We start from the raw sequence: 19,172 nt of genomic DNA on the forward strand, positions 1-19,172 counted from the left end.
GAGCACAGCCAAGCTCGGCCAGGGCTGTTCTGCGGGGGCCACACGCACACTAGCTCAGAGCGTGTTCACAACGGAACCGCCCACCCCTTACCTCTTCAAACACCTTCTCAAACAAGCACAGAAGACGACAGCAAAATACAAAGTGAGCAAAGCAAGTCCAACAAAGCAGGTAAGGTGTCAACTATCAAGCACATGTTAAATACCGATATCAAAAAAAGGCTGGTTTCTGCATCACGCCAGTGACATAAACCATCACGAATGTTAACAGGCAAAACCAAGACTCAGAAGATGAGATGCGCTATGGAATGAACCCGGCTGGAAACAGAGGAAACGAAGCGTGGTTTTTTTTTTTTTTTTTTTGGGAGACGGAGTCTCGCTCTGTTGCCCAGGCTGGAGTACAGTGGCGCGATCTCGGCTCACTGCAAGCTCCGCCTCCCGGGTTTACGCCATTCTCCTGCCTCAGCCTCCCGAGTAACTGGGACTACAGGCGCCGCCACCTCGCCCAGCTAGTTTTTTTTTTTTTTTTTTTAGTAGAGACGGGGTTTCCCCCCATTAGCCAGGATGGTCTCGATCTCCTGACTTCGTGATCCGCCCGTCTCGGCCTCCCAAAGTACTGGGATTACAGGCTTGAGCCACCGCGCCCGGCCAGAAGCGTGGTTTTTAAAGTTATCTTTAAAAGTCTTTTCTTGGGAGCTAAACAATGGGTACACATGGACACGACCATGGAAATGGCAGACCCTGGGGACTCCAAAAGGGGGAGGGTGATGGGGGCAAGTTTTGAAAAACTACTCATTGGGTACAATGTTTCCCATTTGGGTAATAGGTACCCTAGAAGCCCAAACCCTGGCATCATCCAATACAGCCATGTAACAAACTCTCAATCTAAAGTAACATTTAAAAAGTTAAATAAAAATCTTTCTCTAAAAATTGTAAAGCTCTTAGAAATGCAGTAGCCATCTGTTCCAGAAGACACAGTTATACACATGTGCACCCTGGCTTCCCTAATTCAAAGCAAACTGAGATGAGAGCCTTGAAGAGCCAATGCCCACCCACCATGTGCTCCGAGGGCACCTGCGAGCGAAGAGGGTCACGAAGCACAAAGCACACCCGACGCCCAGTGCCAGGCAGAGCAGGCTGCAGAGCGGCCTCCACGAGCCTCCACACCCTCTTCTCGTACTCTGTAGGACCACTCTCCATGCTAATGCTGTGTGGCGCTCAGCAATACTGGACAGCAGCTACTCAGTGTGAGCCCTTCTCTCCCAGTGTGGAGTGGGCAAAGCAACTGCAGCCAGATTATCAAAATCAAATTGTTTATCTTCATTTCAATGCCTCTTCCCTTGCCCTTTCTACTTCTTTTCCCAACAGTTTTATCCCAGTTTTCTTCCCTAGTAATTCAATCTCCACCAGTTCTTGCAGTAGCTCACTTTTTCTTTAGACTGTGAAAGTATACAATAAGGAACACCAACATTCTTCAAGTAACTTCCCATGAGAGAAAATGAGAATTCTGACTTGCACACATGATTACCTGAAAGATATCATAAAAACAAAGACTCAGTAAGACCAAAAAATGAAAAGCAGAGATCCTAATTTCTTACACAGTACTTTCCTATGGGCCTTAAAACCCTCAGGGCTGCTGGCAAGAATGTAGAAAAAGTCTGCTCCAGTTCCCTTGGCAAATGTGGCCTTGACCAAACACAGAGGCGCAATGGCAGGCAAGAGTGCATGACCACCCTCACGCTCGCTCACACCCCAGCAGCGGGCACCGCTCCTCATGTCTGCACGCAGGCTCCTCAGACTCTCACCGCCGCGCCTCATACCTCACCACCATGCACGCTCAGCTGCTCACGAAAACAATGCTCATCTCAATTACTGGCTTCCTCAGGTGAAAATGTTTCTCAGAACACATTTCTCAAGATGCTTCCTTTCCTCATCCCAGCTGGCTTAGGTGAAAGTGTAAGAAAGTGTTAATACTTATATTTATTCATTAGAATTGTACTTTATTTGCACCTAGCAAATACAAAAATGCTGGATCAGAACAGAGACAAGCAAAGGCTGTATCATGATTTCTTATGCATCAAAGGGGGAAACTGCCTAAGTGTTTTTTCATTTGTATTGGTAAATGTTCTCTTCATCTCAAATGACTTCTGGATGACAAAACGCAGGGCTCCTGGATAGGATCCCCAACCTAGAGGAGGGGTTGTTAGACGCAGCAGACAGCATGCAGACGCCAAGTGACGGCCTCACGCACAGGGAGGGAAAGTCACCTGGGCTCAGCGCCTTTCCAACTCCTGGTCCCCGGCGGCACATTCCTCCGGCAAGCACAGTAAAGGTCCCCTGTGCATGGCACAGACAGGAGGGGCCCTGCACATCCCCTTCCCACACAGGGTTACCACAGGCCTCTCAGCAGCAGAGCAGATAACCAAAGAACCAAGGCAGACCCCTTCTCAGTTCTCTAGGAGTTAGGGTGCATTTTGCTGCCTACAGAGGGACCAGCACGGCACACTCAGGGCCCAAGGCATGCTCACCGTCGTCTGGCTGTTTGAGTGGTCAAGGGACCTCACCTCCTTGTAGCAGAGAGCAGCTGACGGCCGGAGGGGAGGCGCGGGCCGCAGGCAGCTCAGGCTCCAGGGCTTGGGTGTTTTCGGAGGCTCCAGGGGTCCCCAGTTGATGGTGGTGTGCGGGGTGCCGTGGTGGGAGGGGTGGGGGAGCGTGTGGTAGGCGGGCGTCAGCGGCGCGGGCTTGCTGTCTGCGTGCTTGCTGGACGGAGTGACCGGGTGGGAGGGGAGCTGCCGAGGGCACAGAGCGGGAAGGGCAGAGAACATGAGACTTGCATGCTCACCGTGAAAGGGCACTATCACGCACTTCCTTCCGCTCTTTAAACACTCCATGTGAAATAAACCCCAGGATTTATCATTTCATTCGAATCTCTGGCTCTCAGTAGTCAGTTTTTGGGGCCAAGCACCAGCTCGCGCCACCTGGGCTGAGCGTGGGACTCCCCCACAGCGTCTGCCCCAGACGGGAGGGGCAGCTCTAGCTGGGGCCCCAGCACTCAGACATCCACTAGCCACATTTATTAGCTACGGAGTAACATTAACAGAAAAAAAGGTACTTTATCTAGTAAAAAGGTGAGAATTTCACAAAAGCACACAGGGCATGTGGCTGCAAGAAGGAAGGTGATTCCCCCCAGTCACGTATTATTCTTCACCTGGTGATAAAGTACTGGGCGAAACTAAGGCCCAATCGCCTAGTTTTGTTTTTTAAAAAAGTTTTCCTGGCACACAAGCAGGCCCGTGCCTGTCTAAAGCTGCTGCTGTGTTACAAGGGCAGAGTACAGCTGCAAGAGGCCTGAACCTGTGAAGCAGAGAATGTTTACCATCTGGCTCTTTATAGAACACTGCCAAACCCTGGTATAAAATCAGTTATTTTCTTAGAAAACTCAACTCTAATCAAAACAAAGTTAATTAAAAATTAACTTCTTAGAGGAGGTATGTCATTAATGAATTTTATATTCCTGGGAAACCTGAAATATCCCATCACAATGACAGTTAAATGAGAAAAGTTAAGTAAGTAATTCTCAAAATCAGCCAATAATGACTTCAAATTAGCCAACGATAGCAAGGTGCGTTTAATGGGAGAACAAGCTGTGTAGCGCTGTGAACTGGAAACCTGAGTGGGGTCGGCATTCTGAAGTGCACGACCTTCAACACAGGCTGAGGGAAGGCCCCACAGCAGCTGATGCCACAATTTCAAGAACAGACGCCGTCAACTTTCTGCAACCATCACATTCTAGTCCCTGCACGGGGGAGGGAATCGTGTCAGATACAGGTCATGCTATGAAGCCACAGTAACGTCATCTTTTCATAGGAAATAATGTATAGATGGATAACATTATGTAAGACATCCCTCCTAGCAACAACGTCAGAGTTAAGTAGCGTCTGGTTTTGTTTCTCCTTTCTTGAGAAAGTCAAAGGAAGTATGCTTTACGCTAAAATTAGAATATGATTTCAGTTGGACAGAGTTGGATCACAGGAGAATACATCATCCCACAAAAGAAACTGTAGGAGAACGCAGAACACTTTAAACATGAGGCACAGTGCCTTCCCCGCCACCAGTGAAAGAAACACTAAGACGGAGGGTCTGGCCACAGAGAAAAGCTGACTGGATACACAATTTTATGAAGTAGAGTTTCAGGCTGCTGTTGAAAATCTGAGTGAAGCAGCTCATCCACTGTTCTTTATAAACACACATGTGTACGTGTCGCTGGGATAAACTGATCTCCATGAAAGAATGGAGAATTTTAAAACGGCAGAGCCATTAAAGATGAAATGCTCGCTAAAAGCCAATGAGTAGTTACCTCCACACTGCTGAGAGAAATCAGATGGACTCTGAAACTGATGAGAATATCAGAATACAGCAATCCTTCTTGATCTACAACCTTCCCATGAAGAAGAAAACATGAAAACTGAGCACATGACAGAACTGATCCTAATAACCTAGTAAGGATGTGAGGGAATCTGCAAGCTGAAAATGCCGTGTCATCGTCACTCATTCTTTAAAAGCTCTGCCCAGTTTTTCGGTATTACTTGATAAAGATGACGACTGTTAAAACAACCCGATACCAACTTCTTGAGCAAAAAACACCAGGAGAGGTTTAAACACTGCAACTGAATTCAGTGTTCACCTATTTTGAAAAGTTGTAATTCTCTAAAAATTCAAAGAGTTGCTGAGCTTTTCTAAGTAAAAGACACCTCAATTTCTTAAAATCAAGTGTGTCATAAATTCTATTTTAATGCCTTCAACGTGAATCTGGCCCTTTTCATCATAATCATTTATTTTTGTTTTCTTAAATAAAGCATAATAAACAGTTAAAATTCTCAGAAAAATCATCTATAGTTTAGTGTAAAACTCCCCTAAATTAGTCTTCTAGGGCCACGCTGAGCAAAAGCAGCTTCCCCCAAGCACCTCTGAACTGTGCGTGAGGAGGCACAATTCAGGGCTGTTTCTCGAGAACACTCACTGGAAAACAATTCACTACTGCACAAAGAGGCCAAATGTTTTCAGAGGAACATGAAGCAAGTGTTTCTCATTTTTATCCCAATACTGATCTGGTTTTAAAGCATGTGATCACTTGCTGACAGCTGAGCCCCGGGATGCCACGCCTGGAGTCTGGAAGGAGAAGCGCCAAGTCCTTACGGTGTGAGACGGCACCGAATGAGGCTTTATGGTGGGGTTTCCCACAGGCGTGACCTTCGTTTGCTTCTGTAGGTGGTCCACCCATTCCTGCAGGTCCTGCTGGTTGCTGCACGACACTAATATCCGCTCGATCATGCTCCCTAGAGGAGAGAAGGAAAAGACAGGCCGAGTGGAAACACAGGTAAAAAGCACGTGCATGCACACACAGCCCCCGGAATTCCACTCAACGCTTAAACACCACCTTCTGAAATATGCAAGCAAGAATCTGCACGCGGGGACAAGCTGCCTCTCCTCCCCGAGACACGGCACTCACACAGCTTGTGCCTATCACCTGATATTTCAAATGCATTTCTATGGTTTTCACTGTCCTCAAGCTTTGTGATTGTCATTCCTGTCGTTGGAAGCTTTCCCTAAAAAAGACCCCCCCACAAAAAAAAAACAATTAGTGCTTTTCTAGAAAAAGGTACCATTATTAAAGTAAATATTAAATGATTTTAGAATTGGTGGAGGAACTGTGTTTGTGAACCAAAAAAAAGCTCGTTTGTAGCAGACGCATGTATAATACAAAAATCTTTATCTCAAATAATAAATCATAATACTGTACTGTAAGCAAGAAACTCAACCGGCGACAAGGGACAGACTGACAAGCCCAAACACACACTGTGTCTGATGAGCTGCTACTAAATAGACACCAGGACAAAAAAAATCACACATTATGATTTTTAAAAAACTACCGTGTGTAACAGTTATTTTAAATGATGTTTTTGCAGAAAAGAAGCATGTATTTGCCTCATAAAGAAATACAGAGGAAGCTCCAAGTTTAATGTCAAAGTAAGGGTGGGAAATTGAGGCAAGAACAAGAATTGCCTAACACTCTACTTTGTAATCCACCAAACAGAAAATCAGTAGTTGTGCTAAATGCTGCACACAATGCAGAAAATGGTTGGCAAACCAATGCTCCCTGAAAATGGAAGAAATCGGTAACTGCAACAGGAAATGTCAATGGAAAAGATACCAGAAACAGGGTACAAAGTGATCATTACAAACAAATCAGAAGTGAACACAAAACAGCCTGGCGCAGCTGACAGAAACCACAGCACCCGGTGCCCTACCAAGTCCTCAGGAAGAGGCAGTGGCGTCTGGATCGTGCTGCCTGGGGAGCACGCCATCAGCTGCGGAGCAGGATTCTGCATAAGCACCTCCAGTGGGAGTGCTGCTCAACGGGTGTGGGCAACGTGCCCCCACAGAGAATGGGTGGCAGTGCCACAACCTGACAGGGGCTCAGACATCCAGCAAGTAAGGGCCAGAGAGGCTGCTGATACCCTACAGTACCCAGGACAGTCTGAGTCCTCAGCCCTGGGCCATGAATGATCCAGTCCAAAACGTCAGCAGTGCCCAGGTGGAGAAATCTCATCCTAAAGCACGGCAGGTGGAAGAGGAGACTGCTGGACTCTTCTGTGGCCAAGCGTATTTTAAAAACGCTACACACCGTGAACTCCCTTCCAAGATTCATAATGCATGTAAGTACTTTAACAGCTGTGAGTGCTACAGAAAATGAAACTGCACAACTGTGTTGAACCTAGCCCATCAGAACATCGGTGTACACAACACTGTGGCTGTGCCTGGATCGAACACTTTCTAGCATCCCCTAAAGCCAGTGTTCTAATGGTAGAAACAGAGACTGATGATACAGAGACCATGGGTCACCACTGTACTAAGAACGGAAAAATAGAATCCTGTCATTGAGATGAGCCCCAGCAGTCTGTCAGCACATCAAGGGTAAAGCCAGTGTGAGCACCAGCCTCACGGGCAGAGACTCAAGCCTGCCCCGAGTGGCAGCCTCTTCTCCCTTAGGCTAGAGAAGGCTCCTGTCTCCAGCCACTGGAATGAGACTCTGGGGATATACAATAGGAAGCCAGATAGTGCTGACCAGAAAGGACAGAGATTTAGGTTTATCAAGGTCATTTAACAAAGAAGTAGCTGCTAGTTTATTGGAAAACTCTAGTGTGCACCACCCTAGCCACAGATCACCTCTCTTCAGCAGAGGCCTTACAATCTGCAGCCTTATTTTCCTGAGTCTTTTCCTATATATGTGATTCATCAATTCTAAAGCACCCGTTTTAGAGTAAGCGTATGATGACAAGTCCTCTCGGGGTGGTCGACAAAGCCTCTGTGAAGGCACAGTGTCTGCCTAGGGTTCTCTAACGCCCTTGCTGGGACAACACAAAACAACACATGCTACAATGAAACGCACCCCAGGGAACACCAAGTGGTGGCTTCTGCTGCAGTGGTTATGTGGTAACCGGCCAGTCCTCAGAAAGTTGATGGGAAAGATATGCGCCTCTACAACTTCACAGAAAAAAAAGAACGAAACCTGCCACGTGCACCTACTAGACAGCAAAAATACCAGCTCCTTCACATACCACCACTATAAACCACTGTCATAACAGAAAAGGCCCTGCTCACCCTTGCACCTCCTTCTCAAATCCGCTGTCACATTTTCTCCAAGAAAAGCAGGGAAACAAAAATTAAAAAGGTTCAACGATCACACACTGCTACTTACATACTTACATCACTTTCCATCTGCTGATGCATTTGGGCAGTGCTGTGCCACTGACACAAGACCTTAGTCTACACTACCCCACTAACCCACAAGCCCTGGCTGAACCCATTTCACAGAACAAAACTACAGCAGGGAGCAGCAAGGTATTTTGCATGAACTGACAGAAGGCAATGACAGAGATTGACTTGTGCCACAGTCGTCTATGTCCTTATGAGGTTGCTCTACATTTACACTTCTTTCCTTTTTTAAAACTAACATAGGATATGCTTGCATAGTCACAACGAAACATAAACAGGAGCTGTACATCCATATCAGAACATACAGCACTACACACACAGCACATACACAGATACATGTAATATTTAACATAAAATTCAAAGCCAGCCTGAAATTATCCTCAGATCCACAATAAAATGTAAATTTAGATTGTGTTTTACCTGATAGATAAAGCCACTCATCCTAGGACTGGCAGACAACATTAGCAAAACATTTGGGAAGAGGAGAAGATATCTTTCATTCTTTTCCTAAAACAAAAAAAGAAACCCAAAACATTTCTTAAAAAACATCTACTTACAAATGTGAGCACAAATACTTATTTATACTAGACCCTATGAAACATCACATGACATTTCTCATTTAGGTATTTCTGTCAAGTTTTATCAGGTAAATTAAATGGAAACAATTATGATAAATTCTGTATTAAGTCTTAATTGATTAAGAGAGAGCTCTGACATATAGGTAAAGAGAAGGATTTCTAAATTCTTCAAAAAGCAAAGGTAAGAAACTAAACTGAATGATTAAAAGATCCTGCAGTCACAATTAGCCTGTGTAACATCTTGAAAATATATCTGGTTAAAGAGTTCAGCTCTGTGATTATTTTCAGGTAAGCTAAAATTTTCTTTTTCTGGTTCAGAGAAAAAGGAGAGAACCTATACATTTTAGTGGGGTCAGGGGAACAGGTGAAGTCTTTAAGCTAAAGAAAGGATAGGATAAAATGTTAAAATCAATTTTGGTCTATTAATAATTCCTGGCACTTCTCAAACCTCCCAAATGTCAACTCAGTGTTGTTTCCATCCACCCCATAAACATCACCTGGTTTACATCAGACTTCAAAGTATTACTTATGTATTAAAAATCACTTGCTTCAGTAAGATAAAAACCAAAGAGACGATAAGTGAAAGAAAACAGTTCCTAAGAATCCAAAAAGAGACAAAAAAATGCCAGAGAGTCCATTTCACATGTTGACATTTAAACTACGGCCCCCAAAATTGTAATCAGTCCTAGGAATTAGTTTCCCCAAGTATATTCCTCAGAACATTAGGCTTACGCAAATCACCTTGAAAAGAGTCTTCCATACTTTAAAGAAGCCACTGAGAAAGACTTGCTATAGTCCCCTCTTGAAGACTCACAACATACTTTAGGAACATTGAGAGCTAAGTCTCCGAGGAGCTCTGTCATAAACAATCTTTCCACTAATTACGTTCAGTCGTGATCAGAACCACTCTGAAGCATTTTGCAGTAACATCCACCAGAGTGGTGTAGATCTAATATTATAAAGAATACACTTTGGGAAATGTTCCCACAGATTAAAGTTTAAAAGAGCATGATTCAAAAAGAAAATGCTTCTGAAAAGATGTGAGGTTTTTACAATCACGGTTTCTTATGGTACCCAAACTACAGGACTATGTAGAAGGGGTGGTATTTTATAGGAGGAAAGGAAAACACACTGTAAAAGTTTCAAGTTTTAGTTTTCTTTTTCTCCTTAGAGTCTCGCGTTCAAAAATGAGTCATTTAGCATGTTTTGCTCATGTTATTTTTGCAGAGGTAGAATAAAATTCAAAAAGAGGTGCCTGTTTAGTGACCCACTGAATGTATGTCAATGTGAATCATGAAACAAACTGCTCGATTTTCACTGTGTGGATGGGTATGTCCCAAAAATCTGAGTTGATCTCTCACTTAAACCAAACCCGTAAGAAAACTGTGACTCCTGTAAGCATATGTCGTCAGCTAGCATACTTCCACAGGCAAGTATAAGGACCTGAAAGCACTGAGAGCGGCAGGTCCCTGTGAGAGTGAGCCTCGGTACAGAGTTGCTGGCCAGATAAGCGCATACAGCTCCGTGCAGACGTGTGCATGGGACTCCTGCAAGTCTTTCTGCATGCTATCCTTCAGTTCACGTGGGTTTCAGGCCACACTGACTTCAGCTGGATCAAACTGGTCAATAAGTCCACACTCAGCTCTAAGCCTCTCTAACATGCCATAAGCCTCTCTCCTGTGTCAAGAATAAAAAGTAGCTCACAAATTATAAGATAGAGCTTCTATTAGATGTTTTTCATTGCCTGAGATGCCTTTAAAATCTTCTGTTACGAGCTCCTAAGAGTGGGACAGAAACCCTGGTGCATACATGTGGGCAACAGTACCTCACTTCCAGCACACTGGATCAGGACCTGGGACATGTAAGTGACGTTGCCCAGAGTTTTAATGTCATCGCCCTCCCAGTTCCGGATGGCTTCCGTCAGGATCTGCAGCTCAAGTTCTTTCCTTTTCCGGACTTCTTGACATTGGGCCTGACAGACACAGAACAACACTGTTAACAGACAGAAACTTCCAGAATCTTAAGTTCTGGCCACATTGCTTTGTATTGTCCTTAAGATAATTATTGCTTTATGCCTTACTTCTTCAGACAGATAATCTATTGAATGATCTGCTTAATTATACGGAATTGAAAGTATTTGCTTGAAAGTATGAAATCAACTCAAAAGAAGCAACGCACATAACTGCTCTGGAATACTAAGTATTATTTTAGAAAAACATAACAGACTTTGCCACTTGTATGAAAAAGAAATGTGGACAGGACAAGACTGTATTTTCATTCTGGTTTTGTTAGTGTTTGCCAATATAGAAGACTGAAGAGAAGAAACAAAGTATAACTAACTTGTGCTATAAAATAAGGCATATATTTCAAAAATGCAGTTGGTAAGACAACACAACAGCAGAGAAAATGGAACCACCATTGTTCTGTTTTGCAATAAATCATTAAAGACAACATAAATGAAGGGTAAAAAAGTTTTAAATAATTTTAAAGTAGATCTAACATCAATTATACTGTGATTGTAAAAATTTTAAGTAATTATTCTATCATAGTCCACTAAAAGGAGTTTACCAGCCATAGAATGCCAACTCTGTTTTTCTTTCGTGTCAGCACAAGTCATTTTTTAATCATTTGACTTTTTCACTTGATAATTCTTTTACATTCATTTGTCACAATAATGTCTGGGGGGGAAAAACAATATGCTTAATCACTTACTGAAAGGTTTTTGAAGGCAGCCATAGATTTTTGAATATCTTGTCTATCTGTATGATAATCCTTTGAGTAAAAGAAACATACAATTAGCTTTCATAAGGAAAAGCTTTTCTTAAAAAGGTACTTTCTACAGACCAGCTTGAAACTTTTCTAATACTTTTCAACCCTTAATATCCCCTTTTTCCGTCAGCATTAAAGTGTCAGTCTTTCAGAAAATCATGAAGCCATCAGACTTAGGGGAAACATACATTGAAAGAGAACAGTCACGAGCAGCAGGGGTGGGGAAGCCAACACGTGCTTCATCAATCAAGTCTTACTGGAACACTGCCACGGCTCTCATGCAGTATCTAGAACGGCAGAGCCGTGTAGCTGTGATGAAGACCCTACAGTCTGCCCCCTTATAGAAAAGATTTGCCAACTCAAGCCAAGAGAGTAACTTTAACCCAAATTTCTGCTAGGCTGCAACCTGTTATTCCAAATTAAAAGAGCATAATCATTCATTAAATGATCAGTACAGTATTACCCTATAACTTATGCACACATGGTTTGTAGCTGATGATCCAGATAAGACATCTCAACATTATCTGAAAATCAGTTCTCATGTTTCAGCTTTTGGAAACTTTTCAATCAGCAGCAGTGGGTAAAAGAGAGATAAGCGGTAAATGTTTTTTAATAGAGCTGGAGTAAGGAGAAAAACATAATATTTAACAAAATCATTTTGACAATCCACTAAGTAAAAACTCTTTGTAAACTCTGTTGGTTCTGGCTTCTAAAATAAATCATGAATAATACTTTCCTTCACAGTGAAGTCTGACCATGCCACTAACCCTTGGGAAGGACTCCGAGTAAGAGAATGAAAGCACAGTACCTCCATGTGTCTCTCGAGCTCTTTGAGCAGCGTAGGGTATTTATCCAGGCGCATGAAGGGTTTGCTCAGGCCCGTGGTCAGCACGAGAATCCCAGGGCTGCTGGCACCTTTGGTCTCCATGAACTCCCCCAACTCCTCACTGGGCAGCAAGTGGCAAGGGAGACACGTGTGGTCAGCAATGAGAGACAATGGCTCTCTGATCTCCATGAGCAGCAGCCAGAATTTATGAAACATGAGTGTTGCTTTTAACATCTGGAAGGCTCCAGCTTTTATCCCAAATCTGCGCTGCTTATCTGGAAATGCCAAAGGGGATTCCCACCCGAGGGGTCCCGTTCCTGCTCTCATATGAGCAAGAGTAACTACACACAGCACAGGATGTGTGGGTCTCCATGAGATCCCACTGACGCCGAGGCCCTCTGGCACATCAGTGCCATGCAGACATGTCCAACGGAAACGTGCACGCTCAGAGCCAGAATGGAGTCCAGTAATCTCAGAGTCTCAAGGTGGTAAGAACAAGGACTGAGCTGCTCCGGTAAAGAGCTAGAGCACGCCGATGGCGGTCATTCCCAGAGGCGAGTTCGTCCAGCAAGCAGGCCCCACCTATGTGCTGCCAGCACTCAGCCTGGGAGTAAGCAATGACTCTTGGGGTGAGGAGTGGGAGAAGCAGCAGCAGAAGAGAGCAAACGTTGATTTAGGCTTCAGAACTTCAAAAGCTTTGTGACGTTTAATCCTCACAATACATGAGGAAGCAAGGGGTCCCTGCGTGCAGACAGCAAATGCTGATTTATGCTTTAGAACTTCAAAAGCATTGTTACATTCAATCCTCACAACAGGTAAGGAAGGAAGGGGTCCCTGTGTGTGGACAAAGAAACTGAGTGCATATCCCAAAATTAAGGAGTTAGAAAGCTTTAGATCTTCCCGTGTTCCTCTTTCACTATTCCCTTCATGGTGCCTCACCTAGCTTTCCCTGCAGTGGGTCCTCATGTGCGTCACCTTTGTCCTCAGAGTCCCCACACCTGTGGCAGAGGACACGGGCAGGATTCTGAGGGGTCCAGCTCTTCACCCACACGTCTGTTAAGGCTGACAGTCACCTGACCGCGACACCCCTTCACTGGCGATCTCTGAGGTCTCGGCCGGGCCCTGCGTCTGCTGTCCCTCACACTGCATGTGCCATCAGTCCACACATCTGACAGTGTGCAGCCCACAGAAAGGAGGGGAGGCAGCACCAGCGCTGGCAGCCAATGCCAGGCCCAGGAGACCAGGGTGACTTCTCAGTCACCACATCCCATCCAGGAGACCCAGGTGACCACCACCCCCCGTCGTCACCACACCCCATCCTAGAAGACAGGGGTCTCTAGTCAGCACAGCTGGGTTCAAATGATACCCATGGCACACTCATCCTAGGAACAAATTTTCCTAGTCTAGAGGTTTTCCCTTAAAAGGAAAAGATACTTTTATATCCTCATTATGTAAACGATGTCCTAAAATAAATATGAAAATCCTAACAGCAAAACTGAGAAACAAGCCAACTTCCGGTTCTGGTCTCACAGGAGCCTCCCACTGCACCACCCCAGCCAAGCTGGCCACTGCCAGAGGTCTAGGGGACACCAGATCCATCAAGGGCTCCCCGGGAACAGACAGACAGTGTTTAGGTTAACCCAGAGGAAACCGAGTCCACAAACAGTGAATATTAACAGTTTCAGAGAGTTCAACCTAAACCTAGCTTCCCATGAGGACTGAGAGCCAGGGTGGTGCCAGCCCTTCCCGCTTCTTACCCTCCTTATTCCACGTGGATCCCCTGCCAAGGCAGCTAGGCAGAATGTCCCCCAGTGAAACCGATTCAAACACCATGCTGAAAACCAAACGGTCACTAGGAAACCAGCCTTCTACTTCCTAAGACATAAGACCTTCCGAGAAGGTCACTCCCGTCTAAATGCTTTCTACAAAACCAGGGTGGTCTCATTAACCAAGGCCAGGGTGCGGTCCTACGCTGTGTAAGAAGAGTAACAATGCAGGTGCAGCACCTCTGTCTGTCGTTGCCAACAAGAAATACTTTCAATGAACAAATACGTATACACACTTAACAGGTATTATCAACACTAAAGCAAATTATAAAAAAGGGTAATGTTGCATATATCCACTTATAAAAAGTAAGACGAGAAGCATTTTATCAACTCCAAATATAAGGCTTCATAATTATTTCTGTAAGGCTGTCCATCATGTCGATGCTGTTTTAAAAATCAGTAGCACAGAAACTGTCCGATACCTCTGAGTGTGGGCGTGTCGTGTGTCTTTTGTGAGCACGCACACGCACGACAGCACGTGCACTTTTGTGGGCAACAGACAATTCAACATCTGTTCTCTATAACTCTGTGCTTTCCAAAAATCACTTCCTGAGACAATCCCAGGCTGGAGGTTACTGAAATAAAGTGCAGTGCCATCTTCAGGGGCCTGCTGTGGGTAGCACCTGCACAGCAAGGTGTCCTGCTCACTGTGCAGGCTGCACTGACGTAAGCTCGTGAGCACACCGCACGTATTCCTATCATTTCTTTTTTTTTTTTTTTTGAGACAGAGTCTCGCTCTGTCGCCCGGGCTGGAGTGCAGTGGCCGGATCTCAGCTCACTGCAAGCTCCGCCTCCCGGGTTTACGCCATTCTCCTGCCTCAGCCTCCCAAGTAGCTGGGACTACAGGCGCCCGCCACCTCACCCGGCTAGTTTTTTGTATTTTTAGTAGAGATGGGGTTTCACTGTGTTAGCCAGGATGGTCTCGATCTCCTGACCTCGTGATCCGCCCATCTCGGCCTCCCAAAGTGCTGGCATTACAGGCCTATCATTTCTAAACATGGACACGTCCTCTGCCTTCTTTCCTCAGTATCCACCTTATCCGGGGAGATGGGTGGGGAACTGAGGAAGGTCCCGGACAGACTCCCCTCCGCTGCAGCCACTACAGCCACTGTCCCCCGCCCCCTTCTCAGCTGGGGCAACAGTGAGCACTCTGTGGACAGCAGGACCACAAGGACAGAGGAGCCACGGGACCGCTCACCATGCTGGGCACCACGGTAGGCACTCACAGACATCAATGCCCCAAACATCACTCTAGGTGGGGCAGACCTACAATTCTGCAAGTGAAACAGAGGACAGCCTGCATGAAGGCCACTGCCCAAGCCATCACTGCCGGCAGAACGGCTGATGCTCTGCACCCAAGGCGGACCCCCACTATGTGGATGGCACGGCCGGCCCCTCTGACCACGGGCAGTCTGTTCTGCACACACGTCCCTCCCCTCTGCCCAGTTTACTTAGAGGTGCTCCCCTTTCCACTACTCACTCTATCCATTCCTAAAGCATGAATAGAGTGACGTGAGGGCTTCAGACAGGAGCAATTTATATTTTACCAACAATTCTCTACGTGTTGGAGAATTTATCGGGTGGTCCCATGAAAATCAAATTTTATGATACTAAAAATCTATTTCAACTCCTTTAAATGTAATCCACATAAGGACCTTTTCCACCAAAATAAGAATCAAGGAAAAATCCATTCAGGTCATTATTTGTATTTCAGGGTTACCTGTGAAATTTCCTAACTATGGTACAGCAGAGAAAAATTAACAAAACTAAACAGAGTTACCCTCATCACCACTCCCTTAAAAAAAGCCCTGAAGCCAAAAAAGTGAAATGTGTGTAAGCAAAACTCCTTTTAATATCCACAAGACACTCTTACAATGCCAGAACAAACACAGTTAAAAAGGAAATGAAATTGTATAAATGTTTGTGGATCATCATTTTAGTTTCAGTTTGAAGTTAAAAAAAAAAAAAGTAGTGCCACGATAAGACGGAACAGCTGGTTACAGCCACCCTGACCAAAGACAGCTCTTTCAGCTTCTCCTCTGCTGATGCCAGCAGCCTCGTACATAGCGGTCTCTTCAGTCCTTACTGACACCGTGCTGTGGGCTGACGGCAGCCACAAAACACACGCAAGCTCAGAAGAACAAACTGCTGGGGAAAAAAGTCGTTTTCACAGACTAAATTATGGCACCCATACATAGTTCATTCAAAATAGCTGTCCATGGACAAGTGTTGCCTCCATCACTGGACACCGTGGAAGGTCAGAGCTGCTAAAAAGCTCAGAGTTGGCATTCTGTACTCGCAGGGCTCACACTTACAACTTAAACCCAAGTAACACAAGGACGGTGAAGACACAAATAAGACTTTAAACTTCAACCCACCACACTTGAACCAATCCTCAAAAATTACACCACGGCATGAGCAGATTAGTCTACCCACAGGCGTGGCAGCTTAAAGACCGTCACACACACATGGAGAAGCCGGCAAGAGGAACAAGAAAGAATCCAAGCAAAAAGGCAGGAAGTAGGAAGGAACCTTGGCACAGGGAAGCCCGACCCCAATTCATTGCCGTGCTCTTTGGGGTAGGGAGGAATGTGTAGCCAACAGAGGGGGAACTCTCATGGCGCAGGGACCTCAGGAGGGCACACAAGCTTCAGGTTCCACAGTGGCAGCACCTGCTGGCTAGGGGGACCTTCCTCTCACTGCAGCTCTGACTCCCAGCACTAAAACAACAGTGACTTGCCCCCGGGGCTGCTGTCCAGAGTGGGCCTCAGCCTGCCCCTCCACTCTCTGGGCCACCCTGGGAAGGAGGCACAAAGACCCTCCTGACTCAGAAACCCACCTGTCTTCTTTCTTCTGGTTACTTCAGGAAAATGCTACACGTTGATTAAGACCTGACAAACACTAATTACGGTAATAACAGAGAAGAGGATAAACGCAGCACACGCCCACAAGCACTGCTCCTGAATGGCTTCGCATTTTAGGAAACTAACAGTCCCAGTGACTTTCAATGTCATTTTTAGGACAGGTCCTCAGAAAGATGAACTTTCTCTTCATCTTCCTCATCACTCCATCAATAATTCTTGAAGAACTTCCAGAGATACAAATTTAACACTTGCATTGTGCTTTCTGGAAATCTCATTCAATCTATAAATTCCCAGGGGTAGGGGCATAGTGCATAACTGGAAACATGCTGGATGCTTGGAGGTGCCGCGGACACAGCCCACACTCCCAAACGGGACGCGCAGAGGGAGGTTTCTTTGGGTTTTCCTTATCTGCGACTGCTGTGAGTTCTAACTTCCTTTCCTTTCCCTGCATTGTTCAAGGCTGCTATTTCCTTTCTGGGCTGCAGATGCTTCAGTAACAAATAGGAAGTTCAAACAAATCTTAATCTTTTTATATTTGAGCACACCCAGGAAACAATATCCAGGGTCTTAAAAAAAAAAAAAATACAGTAGAAGACAACAAAATATTCACTGAGCGTCTGGCGTGTTCACCCTGAGCTGACCTGCTGACAGTTCTAGCTGAATGTTTATAACATCCCTGTGAATGAGTTCCTTCAGGGAAGGAAGCTGAAACCCAGAAACAGGAGGAAATCTGCCCAAGGCTGCAGAGCCTGAAGGGAGCAGCCAGAGCCGAGTCCGCTGTGCCGCCATGTCTGAGTTGTCCTAGCACACCCACGCAGTGCCACACCTGAGCCCCAAATGTGCTTCTAAAGAGGCAACCAACACCTGTTCACTGAAGAGGCTTTAAGTTGAAATGTTCGGTTAGGCTGAAGTTAAATATTTAAAGTTAGAAAGAAAATGGCATGCATCTTCATGCTACTAAAACAATACTTTTTCCATTTACGGTTTTGTAAATATGTGAATTCCTGTTTTCAAAAGAAATTATGAAATGTTTTGTAAAACATTGATACAAATCTTTGGTCTCTTTTAGAAGCAGAAAGTGAGCCTCTGAGCCCTCTAAGCCCCAGTGTGGTCTCCTCCAAACCAATCCTCGAACAAATCAATTCTTAACACTAACAACCGAGAGCCTCCTCAATAACTGAAACAGCTGAGAAACATCTTCCTCCAATTCGCAGGAAGCAGACACTGTCTTGCCTCACAAAATAAGCAGAACATTCGTGCATTCTCTGTTGCACTTGTTTTTAGTTTCAGGTTGAAAAGCTAATGGTCTCCAATGTAATGTTTTGGGTATAAAACCTAGTATTAATCTGAAATGGGATACTTTTTCTTACAGCTGATGTAACTCGGGTTCATGTACTTCCAGTTTTAAGAACGGAGAGAAATATGATTCCAGGACCCTTGACTAAGCTTGTGGCTACACCCCCGAACACTTACCAACCCCTTCAACCTATTAACCAAAGGGCTTCAGGCTGCAGGGAAGACATCAAAAGAGATTTGTCTTTTTACAGAAATACCATCATTTCAAAGACTTCTTACCAGTACTTCTCAAGCACTAATTTTGAGGGGTAATTAAAATTCATATCCTTTAATAACCAAGGGACTATTAGCATCATCCTATTTCATGCACTATTTGAAGGACACAGAGCCATCCACCCTCCCCGCTGCCCAGGTGCCTAGCGAGCGAACCTGTGTTCCGTGAGGACATTCACTGCAGAAGGGTGATTGGCACAATACATGAGGTACAGGGTTTTCATCTGTGGCATCAGGTTTAAAAAGCAGCCTCCGACTCTCTGCTGAGCTTCAGGCAACCTGGAGAAATGCAACACAAGAGGAAAGAGCCATCAGTTTTACAGACAGGACAACTGCGAACTGACAGACATGTAACACTCTGAGTAAGGAAAACCTCCCTTTGCACTTATCTGTGAAAACAAGAGGCCCCGATCCCAGCACACACATGTTGCTGCCTTGAGTCTAGCAGAGAGAAGCGGTGCCCAGAAAGCAGCTCTGCTGCCAGGTCCTCTCCGGCAGTGTTCAGACTGCCAGGACTGCGCACGGCATCCCGACCAACCCTCAGGCCCAAGCTCTTTGGGCAGTGAGAAAAACAGATGTCACAGAGCCTTTAGCTTTGCATAAAGTAAGAAGAATTATTGAATGTGGTTATTCAGTCTGTGAGGTTTTCTACCAAAGTAGCAGCATCAAGACTAACAAAAAATACAAAAACTGCCTTTCCCTTCAGGTTAGAGACTGGAAAGCGAGCCCACCTATCAGGCGCCTCTCCTCCCCAGATCCACAGCATCCTGGCAGTTAACAGGCTTTTCCAAGAAGCACAAACTCACAAGAACAAAAAGAAGGAGGAAGAGACAACCAGAATCAGCACTGGAAGCTGCATGAGGGGTGACGAGTCAGCGCAAGTTTCGGGCATCAGGGCCCCCGGTGGTGCCGCCTCAGTAGGGGGTGTGCTAACGGGGTACGCGCTCACCTCTCCGGGCCCTCAGTG

At 45.4% G+C, this 19,172-nt stretch overlaps 1 protein-coding gene across 11 annotated transcripts in view; it reads right to left on the bottom strand.

The window, feature by feature from the left end:
• The window catches only part of ARHGEF7 (Rho guanine nucleotide exchange factor 7), a 145,276-nt gene that overhangs the window by 19,549 nt on the left and 106,555 nt on the right, over positions 1-19,172 (bottom strand). For all 11 annotated transcript variants that reach the window (XM_023217668.3, XM_023217672.3, XM_023217671.2 and 8 more), the window contains 8 exons: positions 18,362-18,484; positions 11,929-12,067; positions 11,064-11,123; positions 10,177-10,323; positions 8,194-8,280; positions 5,525-5,603; positions 5,194-5,333; positions 2,562-2,786 (listed from right to left, as the gene is read on the bottom strand). In XM_023217668.3, the coding sequence (XP_023073436.2) occupies positions 2,562-2,786; positions 5,194-5,333; positions 5,525-5,603; positions 8,194-8,280; positions 10,177-10,323; positions 11,064-11,123; positions 11,929-12,067; positions 18,362-18,484 (1,000 nt within the window). The remainder of the gene's footprint in view (positions 1-2,561; positions 2,787-5,193; positions 5,334-5,524; positions 5,604-8,193; positions 8,281-10,176; positions 10,324-11,063; positions 11,124-11,928; positions 12,068-18,361; positions 18,485-19,172) is intronic.

The sequence above is a fragment of the Piliocolobus tephrosceles genome, chromosome X (genome assembly GCF_002776525.5).
Source record: "Piliocolobus tephrosceles isolate RC106 chromosome X, ASM277652v3, whole genome shotgun sequence".
NCBI classification, from domain to species: domain Eukaryota; kingdom Metazoa; phylum Chordata; class Mammalia; order Primates; family Cercopithecidae; genus Piliocolobus; species Piliocolobus tephrosceles.